Source organism: Leucopleurus acutus (genome assembly GCF_964270905.1).
Source record: "Leucopleurus acutus genome assembly, chromosome: 5".
Taxonomy (NCBI): domain Eukaryota; kingdom Metazoa; phylum Chordata; class Mammalia; order Artiodactyla; family Delphinidae; genus Leucopleurus; species Leucopleurus acutus.
In genome coordinates, this window is record NC_139147.1 from 107,898,096 (window position 1) to 107,919,987 (window position 21,892).

At 33.3% G+C, this 21,892-nt stretch overlaps 1 protein-coding gene across 2 annotated transcripts in view; it reads right to left on the reverse strand.

Moving 5' to 3' along the window:
* The window catches only part of LEKR1 (leucine, glutamate and lysine rich 1), a 271,409-nt gene that overhangs the window by 123,949 nt on the left and 125,568 nt on the right, over nt 1-21,892 (reverse strand). For both annotated transcript variants that reach the window (XM_082840350.1, XM_082840351.1), the window contains 2 exons: nt 20,053-20,228; nt 6,097-6,282 (listed from right to left, as the gene is read on the reverse strand). In XM_082840350.1, coding sequence (XP_082696476.1) covers nt 6,097-6,282; nt 20,053-20,228 — 362 coding nt within the window. The remainder of the gene's footprint in view (nt 1-6,096; nt 6,283-20,052; nt 20,229-21,892) is intronic.

A 21,892-nucleotide genomic window follows, 5' to 3' on the forward strand; every position in this document is an offset into this window, starting at 1 on the left:
GTGCGTCAGCCTCACAGCTACCAGCCTTCATCAAAACGTTAAGATCAGAGACTCCCTTTGTAAAGCTTAAATCTGAGTAAAGAGTGAAGAGACGAAACATCGAATCTTAAAAAGCCAAAGGATAGTGGAGCCAGTGCCAATGCACTTCTTTTAAATTAAGGCATTTCATTCTTTCTTTTTTTTTTTTTACTGTGCTACAATGTGAACATGCTTTTTCCTATTTTTCTTATTCTTATTGTTAAGCTAGTACCAAATTTTCCTCATCATAGGAACCACCTCGAGCACTTATTAAAAGTAGAGAGTCTTAGAATCTTGGAGATACTCCGTATGTTCCGACTGATATGCAAGAATGTACATTTTCAATATGTTCCTTTATTATCCCCACACATGCATTTCCACAGTCCCAGATGTTCCTGTGGTCAGGCAATTTTGGAAAACACTGTCCTAGCTTTAATTCCTAGAAGACTTGCTAGGCCAATGGTCCATTTTTGTGAAAGGGGTAAAATCCACCACCTCTTTTTTTTTTTTTTTTTTTTTTTAAAGGAAAAGGAGTTCAGTGTTTTCATATGCCTTTTTGGAATTGACAGAAATGATTAATGAGCTAACAGGCTTTGTCCCAACAGAGATCTGGGTTTGAATCTCAGCAGTGTGACCATGGCCTACGTCTCTATGTCTGATAGGAAGAATAAAAGCTTTCACATTAGAATACTGTGAGGATTAGATAAGGGAAAATTAGTCAAATGCTTAGTGCTAGTCAAATGACTGATACAGAGAGAGTTCCTAGTTAGTGAAAATGTTTTCCCTTTCTTCTCTTGTCTTTATTCCCATAAATCACTTTTTTTTCAAACATAGAAAGGTAGTTACTTGACTTACCCCTTAACTACCTGTTACATGCAATATAAGATATGTTCCCTAATGTCTCACTGTTCTTTTAAGAAACTAAAACATTCAAGGAAATGGCTTATCTTAGAAACCACATTAAAATGATGAAATAAAAGAGAAATAAGGATAATAATCTTTGGGGTGAATTGCATTTTTGGGAAAGTTATGTATAACTGTGAAATGTATATTTTAGCAAATCTGTCCTAAATTTGTTCTTCTCTCTGAAGTCTAAAATAACAGCATGGCATAGTAGGAGTTTTATTTTACTTATAACTTCATTAATTTTTTAAATGAGTAATACATTCAAGTGGTTCAAAATATTTTTTAAAGTATCAAATATACTGTTGAAATTGTTACACTGATATTCATAATATAAATAGGTCTATAATATTCTTTTCTTTTAATGTCTTTGTCTTGATTTTGGTAACAGGGTTACCCTTGCCTTGTAGGGTGAGTTGGGAAATATTTCCAATTTTTGGTTGTTTAGAAAATATTGTGTAAAATTAGGATCCTCTGTTTCTTGAAAGTTGGTAGAACTTGCTTGTTAAATAATCTAGCCCTTTCCTGGTGAGCAGATATTGCTGCAATTTCTTGAATAGTTATAGGAACATTTAATTTTTCTGAGTAAGTCTTGGTAAGATATATTTTTCTAATAATATGTCCATTTCATCTAAGATTTCAAAGTTGTTGGCAGTATTCACTTTTCTTTCTACTTTTTACCTGTAGTCACTGTTTCTGTTTCATGCCTTATATTTTTCATTTGTATCTTCTCTCTCCCTATGATCAAACTTGCTAGAGGTTTGTCTATTTTATTTTATTTTTTTATCAATGTTTTGTTTTATTGATCTTTTTTATCATATTTTTGTTTTCTATTTCACTGACAGCTGCTTTTATTTTTATTGTATTTTTTCTTCTATGTTTTTTGAGTTTATTCCCTCCTTCTGATGTAAGTATTTAAAGCACCACTTTGGCTACATCCCACAAGTTTTTGATGCATAGTGTTTTTTAATACCATTCAATTCCAGATATTTTATATTCATTATAATTTCTGCTTAAACCCCAAAGTTATTTGGCAGTGTGTTTTTGTAAAATTGTGAATGGTACAAGGATGCCCACTATCCCTATTCTAGTCAAAACTGTATATGAAGTCCTAGCCAGTGTACATGTCATGAAGAAACTGAGTGATCCAACTGAATAATCCTGAGGTCCAATGAAAAAAAAAAAGAAGATAGGGAAATCTAACAAGCTTCCAGGTAAATGGATGAGTTATCTTTAAAGGAAAAAGAATAAGAGCTGTAGGTAGACTTCTCATTTGCAACACTGAAAGCTAGAAGTCAAAGCATTAGCATAAACAGTCTACTGAGAGAAAAGAACTCAAGTATTCTACACCTAGCTAAGTTAGCATTACATCCATCAAGTTGAGAATTATATTTTATTTTGAATTTCTAAGGAACATTTACAAAACCTGATCATGTACTCAACATAAAGAAAAGCTTAACAAATTCATAGAGGTATTATGTCACATTATTTAATCAGAATATCCCTAAGTTAAATAAATAATAAAAAAGTAACTCCCTTGCACAACAAATTAGAAACTAAGAAATATATTCCTAGATAACCCTTTAATCTAAGAAAAAATAAGAAATACAGAGTATTTAGATAGCATTGAAAAAGAAAATAATATTAAAAGCTATGAGATACAAAGTTTACTCAAACAAAAATTTATACTTTGAAGCCTCTATTATTAAACAAAAAAGATGAGAACTAAAAGAACTTAGTAGTCCTTTCAGAAGTCTAAAAAATGAAAACAAAAAGAAACCAGGAAGAAAAAATTAATAAACATAGAAGTCAAAAGTAATGTCATGGAAAATAAAAGTAGTAGAAAGCATTAAAAACAAAAAACCCAAAAGCTAGTTCTTTGAAAGCCTGATAAATAATAAGAGATAAATAAAAGTAGATACCATTAAAAATCAGAAATCAGGTATCACCACAGATAGAGGAGATATTTTAAAAATAAGAGTACTACATGCCATATTATGGATACAAATCTGAAATCTTAGAGAAAAATGAATGATTTCCTGTCAAAATATAAATAATAAAAACAGCTCAGAAGAACTGAAGATTTAAATAGTCAAATTACTACAGAAAACTCTGGAAACATTAAATAATTACCATTTAAAGAGGCACCAGAATCAGATGAGTTCATAATTGAATTTTACTTAATGATACTGGGTTCACATTCAAGTTTTATCTAACCTTTAAAAAAGAGACAATCAAATGTTATTAAACCTATTTATTAACATCACTTAATTTTAACACAAAACTCTAATTAGTGCCCCTTAATAAAGAAAAATTATAGACCAATCTCATTTATAAATGTAGGTACTGAACTTATAAATAAAATATAACCATGTAGAAAATGATATGTAAAAAAGTAGTATCAGGAAATTTAGTAATACAAATCCATTTTACCAGCTGGTTAAAGGAGAAAAAACATGCTTAATATCAATAGATGCTGAAAAGGCATATAACAAAATCCAAAAGCATTTCTAATAAAACATTTAAGTAAAGTTGGAATAGAAGGAAAATATTTGATTAAAAATAAACAATATTTACCAAAACCCAAACATCAAATATAATTCCAAGTGGAAAAACACTGAATGATTTCAATTAAAGTCAGGAAGTAGACAAGGATGATCACTGTCACCATTATTATTTAACACAGTTTCAGAGGTTCAAATAGATTTAATAAGATATGAACAAGACAAGAAATAAGATAAAATATATAAACATTGGAAAAGAACAGATGAACTCTTTTTGGGGGGCATTGGGGCTGGTCATATAAATGCACAGCTAGAAAATCCAAGAGACACTAAATAAAAACTACTAGAAGTAATATGAGAATTTTGTAAATTTAATGGATATGAGACATATATAAAAATCAATAGCCTTTTTTCATCTATCAATATCAGGACATTGAGACAGAGCAAATAGTTCATTCACAGTAGATGCAAATATGATAGTCATAAGTTTTAAAAGAATGGCAAAGAAACATTCAAATAAAACTATAAAATTATATTAAAGAACATAAAACAACATAAGGACATACCATATCTTGAATGAATAAACTTTTATAATATTAAAAAGACTTAGTATCACTAAAAATGTCAATTCTCTAAAAATTAGTATAAATATAATGTAATCCCAATTAGAATCCCTATTAATATCAGAATTTAATGATATCATCTTAAAGTTTATGTGGAAGAATACCTGCTGTGAATATGTAATAAAAGTATACAGACTGGAAGAGAAAAACTTTACTAGCTATCTATCAGAGTCTTTGGATTAGAGGTAAATAAATGATCTTAAAATTCAAATCAAAGAATAACTGCCTTCAAATATACATTTAAAAAGTAAGAACAAAGGAGAGAGAATAAACTTTACCAGCTATGAGAATATACTATTAAGTCAAATGAATATGATACTAATGGTACATCTAATAAATCAGTGGAACAGAAAAGAGAATACAATAATAGATACTAGCATTTGTGAAATTTTGACATATGACAGGTAGTAGGTTTATTTAGTGGGAGAAGGATGGATTATTTAATAGATAATACTGATACAACTGGCTATGTATTTGGAAAGAATAAAACTGGAGCCCCAAATCTCACATCATATAAAAAATAAATTCCATACATGCTACTGACTTAAATGAAAGAAAACCCAAGAGACCATATGTATAATCTAGGAATGGAATGGACTGTTTTAACCAAGACTAACCAGAAACAATAAAAGACATTAATTTGATGATACCCAAAAGAAAAACTTTGATATGGTGCAATTTACTGTGAAAAGTCAATAGACAAATTATACATTAGAAAAAAATTGAATATAGAAGATAATTACTTTACTATACAAACTGCTCTTAAAAATTGTTAAGGAAAATTCTAGTAATACAATAGAACATTGGCAAGATCTATGAATAAGAGAACAAGAGAAAAAGTAAAATACCTGATTTTAAAGTTTGTATCTAGTTCCATATTGCTTCCAAGTTCATGTGACAACTTCTCTTCTCTTTCAGAATCAGTTCCTCTCCAGATTTCTCTAGTCTGTGGCGTGCTCCCATCATTAAAGACTTCCAAGCAAAGAAGTTCAGAGCCCTCTGTGACTTCTTTCTCGCCCTTGTCTACTCAGCCAGGTGTTTACCTCTCTATTCCTGGGTAGTCCTCTCAACCCTGATTCTATTTAAGCCTTCCCAGTGTGGCCATGGAGAGGGCCAAGGAGACATAGTGGGACGAGCATGAGTCTTGGAGTCCAACTAGGTTTGCTTTCACTCCCTGCCATTTACCAGCTATGTGGGAACAAGTATGTTACCTCTCTGGACCTTCATTCTCTCCTCTGTAAGACGGGATAATTATACCTGCTATTCATGATCACTGTGAGAAGTGACAGAAGTAATTTATGTACAGTGCTAACATGGTTTCTAGCACACATTAGGACCTAAAAAATGTTAGTTCTCTACCCTACTTCAGTTTCTTATGGTTAGTCTAGGGACTGGGTTACCAGCAATGATATTTTCTAAATGGCTACCTGACTCCAATTTCTTGATATTTGGAACACCTCCATATGTTGATAATAGCTTAATTTTGCTAAAACACTGCTTGTGTTATATCATTCTCCTGATTACCAATTTTCAAAGATTCCTTACTGCCTTCAGGAAAAAGTACAAACCCCATAGCCTTACTGCTAACATACTCATTGTTCTAAGGTAAAAATTTTAAAACCTTGCCCAAGGTTTCCAAAACATAATTTTTAACCTTTTCATTTGGGAAAATGAAGAAATGCCTAAAAATTTGGAATCACCTTATATAACAGCATATGCTATATTTTCCTTCAGTACTCTAAACCACCATCCACTGGGAATAATGATATACAAAAGAAAATTCTACTTTGTTTTCCTGAAATCTCACTTTGTACTTGAAATGTCTTTAATATATTCACTTAATACTTGCCACTCTAAATGGCAGAATAGGAATGGATGATAGCAAACATTTATCACAGAAACAGTTATTGGCATTGTTATTAATAATTAGGCATATTTACAACACAAACTAGTTAAAACAAGGTTTTTGTTGTGATCATGAGAGAAATAAAAATTTAGACATTACTTTATTATGTCTAGTTGCTAACAGCAAAAAATAATTCTTTTACCTAGTACTTCCTTTTGCAAGTCATGGCATCTGGTTTGCAAGTTTACTTCCTGTTGTTTGAATGTCTCAATTTGCTGAGATCTCAATATGGCTGCATCTGACAACAATTTCAGATTTTTCATTTCCTCTTCAAGGCATACGTTATTTCTCTGGGACACTGTCAAACTTTTATTTAGCATCTTTATTTCTGTAAAGAAAATTCAAAGTTTACAAATAGATAACGCTGGATCATAAAACATTTCTTTAAAAATGATTATTTTCTTTTAGAAAATGAATACTTGAAAGCCAACATGACTTCTCTGAGAGTATAGTGACACCTAACCAAAAAGTTAAGTTTTAATTTAGTAGTTATTCTGAAAAATAAATGAAAAAAGGATTGTATTGCTAAATGATGCATGAAACCTTTTAGTAGTTTTTTTAAGCCTTTAAATTGTATTAAATGGCAATCCTGCCTGCTTTTTAAATACTCACATGAATGAATAAAATAATATCCATGTAATGTTCTGGGTTTTATTGAAATTAAATTGTTTTCTTGGCAACATGATTCAGAAAAGTAAATTTAAATGTGTTAGCATGAGCTGGTTGGGAAGAATTTCTAAGAGATAACTAGGGCATATTCTATACAAATTATGAAGAAAGGTGGTAGGGGTGGAGAGAAATAAAAGGATGTAGTGTCTAAAACTAATAAATTTATGGGCAGAAAGTATTAGCTAATATATCTTAATGGTTCTAATAACACTCTGTCCCCTCAAAATAAGGGCAGAATTTCATCATAGCAATCAATTCTCATTATTCTATCTACTTAGATTAAGTTTAATAACAATATGTCTTCACAGCATTATGTAGATTTAAATGTGCTAATTTTATATAATTTTGTGAGAAATTCATGGAACATTTTATCCTTCAGAATGATAATTATCAAGGTCTCCTTTGCTTAGTGTTTTCAGCACTGCTGCCTTAAGCCACCATTAAAATATACAAACACACATGCAATAAAAATACTATAAAATTTGTACAACAACAATTAACTGAACTGATGAGGATGTGATCTACATGAAAATCTGGACAGTCTGCTTTTTCAGAGAGCTCACTTGGCATTTCTTCCTTGCTTAGCTCATCCTGGACTACATGATGGGTTTAGTGTGTTGTTGGGTGTCAAAGGAGGTTGGCTTGGTTTACTGGTCTTGGAGCCATCACAGCAGAAATAGTAGCCACATGGGCCAGCGAAGACCAGAAGTAGACATCCATGGGACAGACATGGCTGCAGAGGCAATATGGCCAGTAAATGGTTACAGGAGAAGTAAAGCAGTACGCTGAACAGAGCACAGAGAAGAGGGCATGCCCCAAGGGATGGTGATGAGTAGGATCAGGAATGTGGTCTAAGGAGAGAAAAGCAAAATGCCTTTCTGTGGGAAGAAAGTACATCTGGAAGAGAAAGTGGCATTTAAGGTAGACCTAGGGCATGAACACAAGGGGTCTTGCCACCATCTTCACCTTTAATTCCTACTCAAAATGGAAAACCTAGAGAAATAAATTGGCATGGATCAAATAAGTGGGGGTCTACTATATTCCAATGGTTCCTTTATATGGGAATATTTTCCCCTAGGAATAGCTATATGCTTCTAAAAATTTATGGATATGTTCCCAGTTGTGTGAGGAAAGCTACTAACACAGTAGTACATAGAATTTTTTTTTTATGTAGTTAAAGAAAATAAGGAGGTTGCAATTTTTCTTCAGGCCCGAGAAGTCTTCCTGGGTAATTTTTCTAGCCATAATGGTAGCTTCTTATGGCTGAATAAACTGTAACCTACCGTAACCATATCTGTCTATGATTAAGTCCGAATGACACTGCAGAGGAGTGCACACATGCTGTGACCTATTTATCGTTTGCCAGAATGGTACTGCTTAGGTTCACAGGCTGACTCTCTTAGTGTACACTACTATCTGTCTCTAAAATAACTCCTTGTGTCAATGTCACTTTCTATCTGACATTAAAAGCATAAGAATTTGCAATACAAATTCATTTGTGAAATATATTCTAACACATGGAAAAGTACAGTAAGATTTTTAACAGGAGGTTTCTAACATGGAAATAGGAGAGTAAAATCAATGCGGGTCAATTAACTCACCCTTGGCAAATTATATATCCCCTGTACCTATGGCAATCCTGGTGTCAAATACTTAATCCTACTTTCATCATTAATACAACTTCATAATTGCCACTTATGTGTCCCAATTTGGGTTCACAAATTATGATCAACCTATTCTGGTCATTGTACCCACCATACACTCTCCCTGTCTTTGCACCGCCCCATGAAGAAGGTCCTCCTAGCCTCATACATTGGACCTACCACAGCTCTTTGGCTATCTCTGCCTGGAAATCTTTCCTGACCAGATCTGTAACTTGCGCCAGTTACACTATTTCTATGGCACTGATCATATGCATACATGTGACCTACTATTTGACCGTAAGTTATTTTAGGCCAGAGGTAATATCTCATTCATTTTTTATTCCTCCCATAATTTCTGCCACAACATTCTAGAATTAACAGAAGCTCAATAAATAGCTACTAAATGAGTAAAGGCATTATTGCACAAAGCTTCTAATATACCACTAGCTGAAAATCCTAAATATGTGTTTATCTTAACTCTCCCTTCACTTCAGAGGCAAGCATTTTGAGCCGCAAATTATTTAACGTAAGACTTGATAAGGCAGTAAACACACACATCTAAAAGAAGGAAACATTTTTAATAGGATAAGCAAATAGGCCTATTCTATCCCCAATTTCATCAATTTTATAAAAAAATGTGGACTACATTTCTAAGCCTAATTCAGAACTCGAATTTTAAAAGTTCAAGAGCTATTCGGTCAAGAGTTATTTTGAGAGTGGAAGCAAATTGATTCTATGCTTGCTAAAATATTCTGCCTTGGTAAAAATATTATTTTTTTCTGAAATTTCTTCTACTAAAATAGCTATGCTCTGATTTGAGAAAACCTAATCTATGAAAAGTTAGACTTAAAAATATTGATTACATAAATTGATAACCACTAATTAGAAGAATAGGAAATACTTCACTTGTATCTTCTACTTAATATTCAGCATACTTTGTCAGCAAGAAAATATTAAACAATGCATTTTTCTAGAAACTTCCTTCCTATTTTGGACTTTGATTTTAAATGTAAATTAATTTTAATGTGAAAATCTTTTAAAGTATCTGAATAATGTGTGCAGTGTATACGGGGTTTACTACATTTATTAGTTTGCTAGGGCTGCCATAACAGAGTATCACAGACTGGGTGGCTTAATCAATAGAAATTCATTTCTCACAGTTCTGTTGGCTAGAAGTCTGAGATCAAGGTGTCAGGGTTGGTTTCTTCTGAGAGTCATAAAGGACAGATCTGTTCCAGGCCTCTCTACTTGGCTTGTAGACGGCCGCCTTCTCCCTGTGTCTTCACATTGTCTTCTCTGTGTGTGTGTCTGTTTCTAAATTTCATCTTCTTGTAAGGATACCAGTCATTTTGGATTAGAGCCCACCCGTTTAAATTTTATTGTTTCTTTAAGAACCCTAACTCCAAATACAGTTATATTCCAAGGTACCAGGGAGTTAGGACTTCAACATATGAATTTGAGAGAGACGCATTTCAGCCCATAATGCTATATTTTAGAATAATTATTGGCGTTTATGTTGTGATTATAAATATGCAAAAATAGGTGAGCATGTGGAGTATAGAAGATAAAATTGAAAACTGAAAACAACTGAGTTAGTATAGAGGAATTAGGAGTTTATTTGACTTCTTAGAAAAATGTTTCAAGTTTTATTTTACATCAACTTTTCAAACGAAGAACTATGCCGTGCAGAATCAACTCACACCATAAGGATATATCCATGTGATCACAAATAAAAGCTAGTATTGAAAAAAAGTATGTTATTTAAAATGTTTGTAATATTGTCAAAGTTTATAGCCGATAGATGTTTTTAGCTTTTAAAGTAAGTGTGACAGAATTTGCTAGCTGATGCAAGTATAATTATTAGTATTAATCTCATACAATCAATTTTTTTGCCTTGATAAAATTTTTCTGTTGTTTTTAGTCCTGTTAGCTTAGTCAATGAACTTAAAATTATGTTATATCATTAAGTTTTTAGGAAGCTTCTATAACCTTATTACCAAGGCAAGCTGATATAAAATAATATTAAAAAACTCTGAAACACTAGATTTATTATTTAATGAAGGAGTCATAAAACACTATATAGGTTACTTTTTAAAAAACTATTTTGAAATACTTAGAGATTTACAGGAAGTTGTAAAGAAATGTATAGGAAGGTCCTGTGCTGCTTTTATTCCTCCTCTCCCCATGTTGACATTTTGTATAACTACAGTACTCTATCAAAATTAAGAAACTGCTCTTGGTATAATCCACAGAGCTAATTCAGATTTCACCAGGTATACACACCTTTCTCTGTGTGTGTGTGTGTGTGTGTGTGTGTGTGTGTGTGCACGTGTGTGCATAGCTCTATGCAATTTTATCACATATGTAGCTTTGTATAACTACCAACACGACCAAAACATAGGATTATTCTATCACCACAAAGCTACCTCCTGCTATCCCTTTATAGCCACACCTACTCCTATCCCCACTGCCATCCCTAATCCCTGGAAACAACTAATCTGTTCTCCTTCTCTATAATTTTGTTATTTCAAGAATGCTACATAAATAGACTCATATAACATGTAACCTTTTTGAGGCTGGATTTTTTTCATGCAGCATAGTCCCTTGAGCATGTATTAATAATCTGTACCTTTTTTATTGCTGAGTAGTATCCCAGTTTGTTCTTCATTCACTGAAGGATATTTGGGTTGTTTCCAATTTTGGTTATTATGAATAAAGCTGCTATGAATGTGTATGTACAGGTATCTGCATGAACTTAGGTTTTCATTTCTTTGGGACAAATGCCTAAAAGTGCAACAGCTGGGTCATGTGGTAAGTGTGTGCCTTTTTAGTTTTAGAGGAAATTGAAAAATTATTTTCTAGAATGGCTGTACCATGTTACATTCCCACCAGCAATACTGATTTGGTTTCTCTGATCCTTGCCAACACTTGCTTTGCTCAATTAAAATTTTAGACATTGTGGTAGATATGCAGTAGTATCTCATTATGGTTTTAATTTGCATTTCCCTAATGACTAATGATATTGAACAAATTTTTCTTGTGCTTATTTGCCACCTGTGTATCCTCTTTGATGAAATTTCTGCTCATTTATTTTGCCCATTTTCTAACTGCACTATTTTTTTGATGTAGAAATTTGAGAGTTTACAAAAAATAGATTCTAGATACAAGCCCTTTGTCAGATATGTGCTTTGCAAACATTTTCTCCCAGTCTGTAACTTGCCTTTCCATCCTTTTAACAGGGTCTTTCGCAGAGGAAAAGTTTTTAATTTTGCTGCAGTCCAATTTACCAATTTTTCCTTTTATGTATCATGCTTTTAAGTTCAAGTCTAAGAATCCTAGGTTACAAAGATTTTCTTTTTTTCCTAAAAGTTTAATAATTTTATATTTTACATTTAAGTCTATGATCCATTTTGAGTTAAATTTTTTATAAGGTGTGAGGTTTGGATCAAAGTTTTTGATATCCAGCACCACTTGTTGAAAGGCTAGGCTATCCTCTGCTGAAGTGCTTGTGCACCCTTGTCAAAAACGAGTTGGGCTGTATAAAACATATAAGCTACAAGGATATGTTGTAAAATACAGGGAATATAGTGAACATTTTATAATAATTATAAATGGAATATAACCTTTAAATATTGTGAATCACTATGTTGTACACCTGAAACTTATAAAATATTGTACATCAACTATACCTCAATAAAAAAAAACCTAGTTGGGCATATTCGTGTGGGTCTAAATAAATATATATACATATATATTTAATTTTAAAATTTCATTGTGAAATAATTGACATTCATCACTGTATAAGTTTAAGGTGTACACCATGATGATCTAATTTACATAGAGTGTGAAATGATTACCACAATAGGTTTAGTAATACCCATAATTTCATATAGATACAATAAAAAGAAAAAAAATTCTCCTTGTGATGAGAACTCTCAGGATTTACTCTCTTAACAACTTTCCTATATATCATAGAGCAGTGTTAACTATAGTCATCATGTTGTACATTATGTCCCTAGTAATTATTTATCTTATAACTGCAAGTTTGTACATTTTGACAACCTTACTCCAACTCCCCCTCTCCCTCCCCCACCTCCACCTCTCATAGCCACAAATCTGATCTCTTTTTCTATGAGTCTGGTGTATAGTTTTTCTTGTTTGTTTATTTATTTATTTAGGTTCTACATACGAGGAGATCATACAGTATCTGTCTTTCTCTGACTTATTGGGTTGGCCAAAAAGTTCATTCAGGTTTTTCCATAAGCTGTAACGGAAAAACCCAAATGAAATTTTTGGCCATCCTAATGTTTCACTTAGCATAACATCTTCAAGGTCAATTCATGTTGTCCCAAATGGTAGGATTTCTGTTTTTATGGCTGAATAATATTCCATTGTGTGTGTGTGTGTGTACACACACACACACACACACACACACACACACACACACACACACCCATTCACCCATTAATGGATACAGGTTGTTTCCATGTCTTGGCTATTGTAAATAATACCACTATGAACATAGGGGTACAGATATATTTTGGAGTTAGTGTTAATAAACTTAGGTAAAAGCTTAATTGAATAGTCAAGACAACAAACTAGAAATAAGAAACAGTAACAAAATAAAAGGGTGTCATTATAACTGACATTAAGCCCTTATAATTTTTGTAAATAAACCAAAATAAAATTATAACATTTTAACAGCTTTAAAGTATAAAAAGTTCATTTCACTATTTATACCAGCATTGTCCAATAGAAAGACAATGCAAGCCACATATATACATTAAAAGTTTCTAGTAGCCACATTAAAAATGTAAAAAGAAACATGTAAAATTAATTTTAACAGTGTGCTTTAATTCCACATATCCAAAATACTACCATCTCAAAGAGAGGCTAGAGCCACATTCAAAGTGCTCAATAGCTCTGTGTGGCTGGCGGCTACAATATTGGACAATGTAGGTCTATATACCTCCTAGGCTTTTGGTCATCTTTTTGTGTAGGTGTGATAGTTACTCAAGCTTTATAAGAATTAACCTTCAAAAGCATTACACTCTATTTTCTCTGAATCTAAATTTAAGATAAAGATTATTTATTTAAAATTCTACATTGTGAAACTGGCATGTTTATGTATTTACTAGAACTGCTGCTAAATTTAAAGTGTGCTCAAATTGATCAGAGATTATAAAAAGGCAAGCATCAGCATATTTGTCGTTTTGCATATACTGGTACATGTTTGTATATATGTGCCCTGAGGCTTCGATTGTGCTGATAACATTGAGTAAGAAGAAATTTTTTTAAAAAGAGGGGGAAAAACCCTTACAATAATATAGCTTCACTTTCACACACCCCAACTGTTATGGTCACTAAGCTCTTGCTTGGAAATTAAATATACTGTCCTTGTGTATGTATTTCCATCTCTGAGCTTCTGCAATCACCACTGTGTAACTTCCAAACAAAGCCCTCACACTTCTGATATAAAAGCAATATGGTTTATTATAATGGTAAATGTTAAAGTTAAGGGTTGAAAACTATCTCCTGTCTTCTCATGTTAGATAAAATGTGAAATGTAATACTACTTGATTCTTCAATACCACTTTTAGAAATTAACTATGTTAAATAAAAAAAATGGGACAAGATCATAGAGATTCATGAGTAAAGATGTTCACTGAAACCTTATTTATAAAAGCAAAAACTATGATCAACCTAAATGTCCACAAATAGAAAGCCAGTTAAATAAGTTAAGATACATTCCTACAATGAGATGCTATGTCAACATAGTTTACACAGTTAGTTGGCATGACTGTATATTTACATGATATATTATTAAGTATATATATCTATGCGGTGAAAATAAAGATTAGAAAGTTCTATATCCAAATGTTAACAGCAGATATCTTTGTGTATTGAGATTGTAGATGATGTTCACTTCCTTCCTTGTTCTTTTTCTGTATTTTCTATGTTTTAACATTGAGGCTATTTTATGTTTATAGTCAGAAAAATCCTTAAAGGCATTTGAATTTGAGGGAAAAAAAAGAATTATCAAGTTTTGCATTTCCCTCCTTAAAGTTCAAAAAATAAGTTTCAAACAAGCTTTAAAAATCAGATTGAGAATTTTACTACTGACAGTAACCCATGGCTGCAGGCACACGCAACTCATAAACAAAGCCTCTCCTTTCCCCTTACTCTCTCTCCCTAGATACAGAAGTAGTAAGTGAGCATTATCAAAAACATTTAGAAAATACTCAGAGATTTAAAAAGGAACATAAAAATTATCAGATTTAATCTGGGTTAAAATTTGGGTGCCCTTTATTTCCATTTAAATTCTACAATGTTCACTGAGCACCTACCCTGTGACAGGCAAAATTCTCTTAAAACACTAGGAAGACAGCATTCAGCAAAGCCATCAAAATTCCTGTCCTCCTGGAGATTATAGCCTAGTGTGAGGAGTCTGGCAGTAAACACATAAATCAGTAAATGGATAAGAATATTTCTGACAGTGATAAATGTTATTAAAAATGAAACAGAAAAATAGGATAGAGAAGTGTAAGGGAAGACTACTTTAACCAGGATGGCCAGCAAAGATCTCTCTGAAGAGGTGACATCTGAACCAAGACGTAAGTCATAAGAAAGGTCAGCTACTTGTTCTGGGAGACCCTTAGCTAATCTCCCCTTCATGTACCTGCAGTACTTCCCTCTGTCCTTATATTATATGGGTCACATTCAGAGAGAATAAAGTGACTGAGCTTTTAAAGTGAGGAAGGAGTAATATTCCTCCATGCAGAGGGGTTGTCAGTACCTCCTCGCTTTTCTATCTCTTTCTGTGATTGTGACATATTTCAGTCTATGTGCTCCTCTGTGATTTACCTAAAGTAAGTCCTAAAGTTGACAATTAGCTTAAAAGATTCCCCCAAAGAAATCATGCATTAGGGAAGATACTGATAATGCAACAAAAATGAAAACAAAAACAGGTAGAGCTGATGCTTCTTCTATTCTGGTATGACTGAGTTCATCATTACTGACATCGTGAGGTAAATATTCTATAATAAGATGTGACAAGACACTCAAAAATGAGAAAGTTATTGAGAAGTGATTTGAATGTGGATTAATATCCTCTATATGTGTCCCATTAAAATGGCTAAAATTTAAAAGATTGACAACACTAGGTGTTGACAAGGATATGGAGCAACTAGAACTCTCATACTTTGCTGGTAGGGATTTAAAAGGATCAACCACTTTGGAAAACTATTGGGTAGTTTCTTAAAAAGTTAAATATAACCTACCATAAGACCCAGCCATTCTACTCCCAGGTATTTACCGGAAAGAAACAAAGGCATATATTCATCAAAAGATATATGTGAATGTTCAAATAATGGAAATGATGCATAAAATAGAGTATATCTATATTATTGACTGTAGCAGACATTGTCAGTGACCCGCCCATATCCCTTGAACCTTTCAATGTTCTTCTACCGACTTCCAGTTCCCACTATTTGCATCTCTGTGCTGGAGGAATCTTTTCCCTGGAACTGCAGAAAGTAGCACTTCCCACCAAATGGCAGACTACAGGTGCCAAGGAGTTTACACCGTCTGGGAGCAGCCCTTAACCAATGACTCTTGGGAGTTGATGTCCAGCTCCCTCACTCCTTGAGTGAGGAATTCTGAGGCATGTGTTTTAAACCATTTCTCAGTTTCTTCATGGGATTAAGCTCCAGTTGCCCACTGCAATACTGCAACCTTTATTGGCTGCCTTTCTGTCCCTATACCTGCGTGACCTTCACTTCCCAAATAAACTACCTGCAGTTAGACCTTTGATTCAATGTCTGCTGAACTAAGACACTTTTTTTAAAGGTAAAGTATTAAAAATTAACAATTTTTGCAGTTGAAAACATGGTTGTTATAATATTCATCTGTATTTGTCCAAATTTAATTCTCAAAATTAGTTAAAAATTTTAAGAGTATTATCATATACAACTCATTTCTAAAGGCACATATTATATAATAAAATTAGGAAACTGAAGTTATATGGTTAGAATGCTTTCTTTTTCTAACATTTAACTATAAAAAATTTAAAGTATACAGAAAAGTTGGGAGAACTGTACTGTGAACTCAAATACACACACTACCTAGATTCTTCAACTAACATTTTACTATATTTGCTTTATAACATAGTTATTCCTCTAACCATCTTACATATTTATGCATTTCAAGATAAGTCAATATATTTGACTCCCTAAATACTTCAGCATGCACATTGTTAATTAGCGTTCAATATAGATTTCTAATTTTTGAGTGAAATTTACCCACAAAGAAATGCATAAATCTCAAATGTACCAACAGATGAGTTTTGAAAAATACATCCACTGTGTAACCCAAACCTCTATCAAAATAGAGAGCAATACTATCACCAAAGAAAGTGCCCTCATGCCCCCTTTCCAGTCAATCCTCCCCTCTGAGGTAACTTCTGTTTTTGTTTTTTTCCCACTATAGATTAGTTTTGCCTATTCTAGAACATCATATAAATGGAATCTTACAATGTGCATTATTTGTGTAAGGTTACTTTCAGGCAGCGTAATATTTTTGATGTTTATCCAAGTTACTGCATTATTGTAGCTCATTCTATATTCCATTGTTTATTCAGCCGTTTTTTTGATAATCAATTCTACTGATGTACTTCTGGGCTTTTACCAACTTAAGGCTATTTTGAATAAAGCTTGAACAAAGTTGCTGAATGTTTTTATGGACATATGTTTTCATTTGGGGGAGATGGTAAATTCCAAAGAGAAGAATTTCAGAGACATCAGACAGATGTATCTTTAGTTTTATTAAAACACTGTCAGATCCTTTTTCAAAGCAGCTGTAACATTTTATACTCTCACCAATTTGTTTGAGAGTTCCAGATGCCCTCCTTCCTCACCAAAATTTGCTGTTGTCATTTTTTTTCATTTTAGCCAACGTAGTGTGTATGTACTGGTATCTCACTGTGGTTTCAACTTGCATTTCCCTATGACTCATAATGCTGAGCACCTTTTCATGTCCTTATTGGCCATTTGTGTATCTTTCCTTGTAAAGTGTCTATTCAAATCTTTTGGCCATTTTTGGTTGGATCACTTGTCCTTTTACTATTGACTTGTAGGTGTTCTTTATGTAACCTGGACAGCAGTCCTTTGTCACAGAGTTTTGGAATATTTTCTCTGTCTGTGGCTTACCTATTCATTTTCTTAATGGCATCTTTTGATGAGCGGAAGTTTTCAACTTTAAGTCTAATTCATCAATTTTTGTTCTTTTGTTATTCTTACTTCTGTGTCTTATCCAACAAACCTTCATTTACTATCAATTCATGAAGATATTTTCCTGTTTCTCCTTTTATTGTTTTAGCTTTTATATTTAGCTCTGATTAATCCTGAATTAATTTTTATGGAGTTAAGGAGTCAAGGTATATTTTCCTATATGGCTATTCAGTTGTTCCAGCACAATTTGTTGAAAGACTTTCTTTTTCCCATTGAATTGTTTTGGTGCCTTGTCAAAAGTGAAATGATCATTATCAACAGGGGTCATTTACAAGGCTATTTTGTTCCATTGATCTATTGTTGATCCATATGCCAGTATTACACTGATTTGTTTACTGTGATTTTATAATAAATCTTAGAGTCAGATGATGTTAATTCTCCATTATTATTAGCTTTTTATATACTTTTTGTATTTTTTTAGTGGTTGCTCTAGGGATTATACACCCTTAATTTCTTAGTCTACATAGAATGAATGTTGCACCATGTCACATAAAATACAAAAAGCGTGCAACCATATGGATCTATTACCCCATCCCCCTGTCCTTTATGCTCTAGCTGTCATATGTTAAATCAATATACTTTATAACCTCCACCATATAATATTATAATTCTTACTTTAAATGATCATAGACAGTTTTTCAATTCAAAGGAAAAAGAGTTTCATATTTACTGATATTTATTACTTATGGTACATTTTAACCCTTCCCTGGAGCTCTGTTCACTTTTTTCAGTGTTTATCTCTCTTCTTCAAATTGAATAATTTCTATTAATCTATCTTAAAGTTCATTGATTCTTTCTTTGGTAATCACAATATGCTATAAAAGTCTATCCAGTAAATTTTTATTTTAGATATTGTATTTTTTAATTCTTGACTTTCCAATTTTTAATAGTTTCTTGCTGAGATTTTCTCTCTTTTCATTCATTATTAGCTTATTTTCCTCTATGTCATTGAACATAGTTAACAGCTGATTTGAAATCCTAGTCAGCTAATTATATCATCTGGCCTACCTCAGGGTTGGTCTCTGTTGACTGTCTACTCTTTTGAGTAGAAGCCATTTTCCTGTTTCTTTCCAGTTCAAGTAGTTTTGGATTGTATCCTAAACATTGCGGATGTTATGTTATGTTATGGAGACTCTGGATTCTGTTACGGTCCTCTAGAGTATTGATTTTTTTTTTTTTTTTTTTTTGGTATTGCTTTGTTTTAACAGGTAGTTAACTTGGCTGAACTCATATACTAAAGACTGTTTCCCCTAGGGTAGGTAGCAGGTAATGTCAATTGCTTTAGCCTTAGATGAGCTACTTAAGAGTCTTCCCTGTACACACGTATTTTAGGGATAAGCCAGAGATTTGGGAAGAGTTTATATGCGTAATTTGAGCTCTCACTTTCTATCTCTTTTCGAGGATATCCTCTCACTTCTCAAAGCTGGGACTGCCTTGATCTCTGTCCTCCAGTCTTAAAGCCAAAAAGACTATAGATTTCTATCAAAGTTCTAGCTTCCCTGCTTGGAATAGATTGTACCCTGCCCTCAATCTAATAGCCATAAAAAAACACCAAAACAAACAACAACAACAAACAGGGAATTCAACCAGTGCTATCCCCTTCTTTCAATTAAAAAAATAATAGATTTTTTTAGTTCAGTTTTAGGTTCATAGTAAAATTAAGCAGAAAGTACAGAGAATTCCCAGATACTTCCTGCCCCCCACACATGCATAGCTTCCCCCACCATCAACATCCTGCACCACAGTGGTATATTTTTTACAATTAATGAACCTACATTGGCACATCATTACCATCCCAAATCTATAACTTACATTAAGGGTACATTCTTGGCGTTGTATATTCTATGGGTTTTGGCAAAATGTATAAAGACACCTATCCACCATTAAACTATACAAAAATTTCACTGCCCTAAAATACTCCATGCTCTATCTATTCATCCTTCCTTCCTACCCTGGCAACCACTGACCTCTTTATTATTTCCATAGTTTTGCCTTTTCCAGAATAGTCATATATTACAGTTGGAATCATCCAGTACATAACCGTTCTAGATTGGCTTTTTTCAAATAGTAATAGGGCTTCTTTCAATTTTTCTTATGTTCCCTCCATGTGCTTGGTCTTGGTCACTCTCCAGTGTTTTTAGGTAGGTACTTTGTCCAGAATTTATAGTTGTTATCTATGGGAAATCTGATCTAATTAGAGCTACTCAGCCATTAACAGAAAAAAAGTTTTAAAATACAAATTTGTACATTTAACAGGAATAACCAGACTTCTGGTCACAGTTCAAGATTGATCTATCAGAGCTTATCTTAGATCAGGCCTATAATTATTAAATTTCAGGGATGGAATAGATCTTAATGGTCATCTAGTATACTAACAAATAACAGGTTTAAAATTAATCATAATTCCCATCACATAAAATGAAGTATCATTATTTCATGACTTATGATATACCATTTACCAAAAAAAGGACGATTATGTTCTAAACATATATAACAAACCTGTCAAGGCTGTTTCACTTATGGATTTAATTTGTAGAAAAACTTCTCCTTTCAGTGAAGTCCAGTTTTGAAAATTATCATATACTTCATTTTTAATACTGGTTAGCTCTCTTTTACTAAAAGTAAGTAATGAAAGGGTCTTATTCCAGAGATACTTGTATTCTGTCAATCTCTGACTGTAAAGAAGTAAGGAAAAATTAGGATTTTTAAAAATAGCAAGCATAATAACAAATATGTATTTGAAAAAAGGTTTTCTTTGAAAAATGGTTTTAGAGTGACCATACAATCTACTGTTTAAATGGAGACAGTTATGAAAGTAAAAGTAGGTGCTATCTGCATTATGCTGAGACAACATATAAACTGGGGTTATCCCAGGAAGACTGAGGTATATGGTCACCCCAACTCATTTCCACTGTGTTATAATATTTTAACTATAAATAAAGATAGCTAACTACTTTCATACACATTTTTCTATTAATCTTTTAAAATTAATTTAACAGCAAACATTTAGTGAAGGAAATTCAGTCAAAAGTGACTTAGTCAGGACTCCCCCGGTGGCGCAGTGGTTAAGAACCCGCCTGCCAATGCAGGGGACGCGAGTTTGATCCCTGGTCTGGGAAGATCCCACATGCTACGGAGCAACTAAGCCTGTGTGCCACAACTACAGAGCCTGTGCTCTAGAGCCCACAAGCCACAACTACTGAGCCTACGTGCCACAACTACTGAAGACCGCGCGTCTAGAGCCCGTGCTCCGCAACAAGAGAAACCACCATAATGAGAAGCCCAAACACTGCAAGGAAGAGTAGCCCCCGCTCGCCGCAACTAGAGAAAGCCCGCCTGCAGCAACAAAGACCTAATGCAGCCAAAAATAAATAAATAAAATAAAAAAGTGACTTAGTCACTGAGCCTAAAAGAGAATCTCAGATTTGTAGACAGCATTCTTCCTGCGCTAGAGTCCTACAGGCAGTGTAAAACCTAGGGTAATAATAAATGAAACCTTTTTAAGTGACTGATCCAGTGCTTTTCCCACATCAAATGCCACAGCTCAAAGTGACCACATGTTTTTTACTATCTCAATGATTTTTATTACTTCAGATGTCCTGGCTATCATTTACCTAATAATCAAGCAAGATGCAGACATGGATATGAGTGTTATCAGCAAAAAGATGATGACTGAAGCCATGGGAGTTAATATTTATCTACCTAAGTAGACTAAGATCTATTATACAGAGACTGTATCTGTCTTGTTCATCACAGTCTCCCTTGCACCTAGCACAGTACCTACCACAGAGTATGTACTCAACACATATTGATGAATGAATGAATGAGTGAAAAAAATAGATCACTCTGTTGGAGGAATAAATAAGTAAGAAATACTGAGGATAAGATACTGGACAACACTAATATTTATGGGAATAAATCAGAAAACAAACCCTCAAAGGAGATGAGGGAGGAGCAACCAGTGAAGAAAAGCCAAAAAGATAACATCGGAAAAGCCAGGGGATAAGAGAATTTAAAGTAGAGAGTAGTGATCAGTGTTTAAGGCCTCAGACAAAGGCTGAACAGAGGCCATTATATCCGGTATTAAGGAGGTCTTTGGTGACCTAAGAGAGAGGCTTCAGGTAGGAAAAGACTGAGCAGTAAAGCAGAAGTGAGAAAATAGTTATGTGGTACCAGCAATCAAGAACCTTGATTGAGGCAGCAAGGAGAGAAAAAGGAAGATACACAGTAGAATGGTTTGTTAGGATGGGAGACACCTGAGTGTTTACAGAGCTGAGCAGACAGTATGAGTACAGTCACAGAGGCTAAAAAACACAGGCAAGAGATGTGATCATTTTTT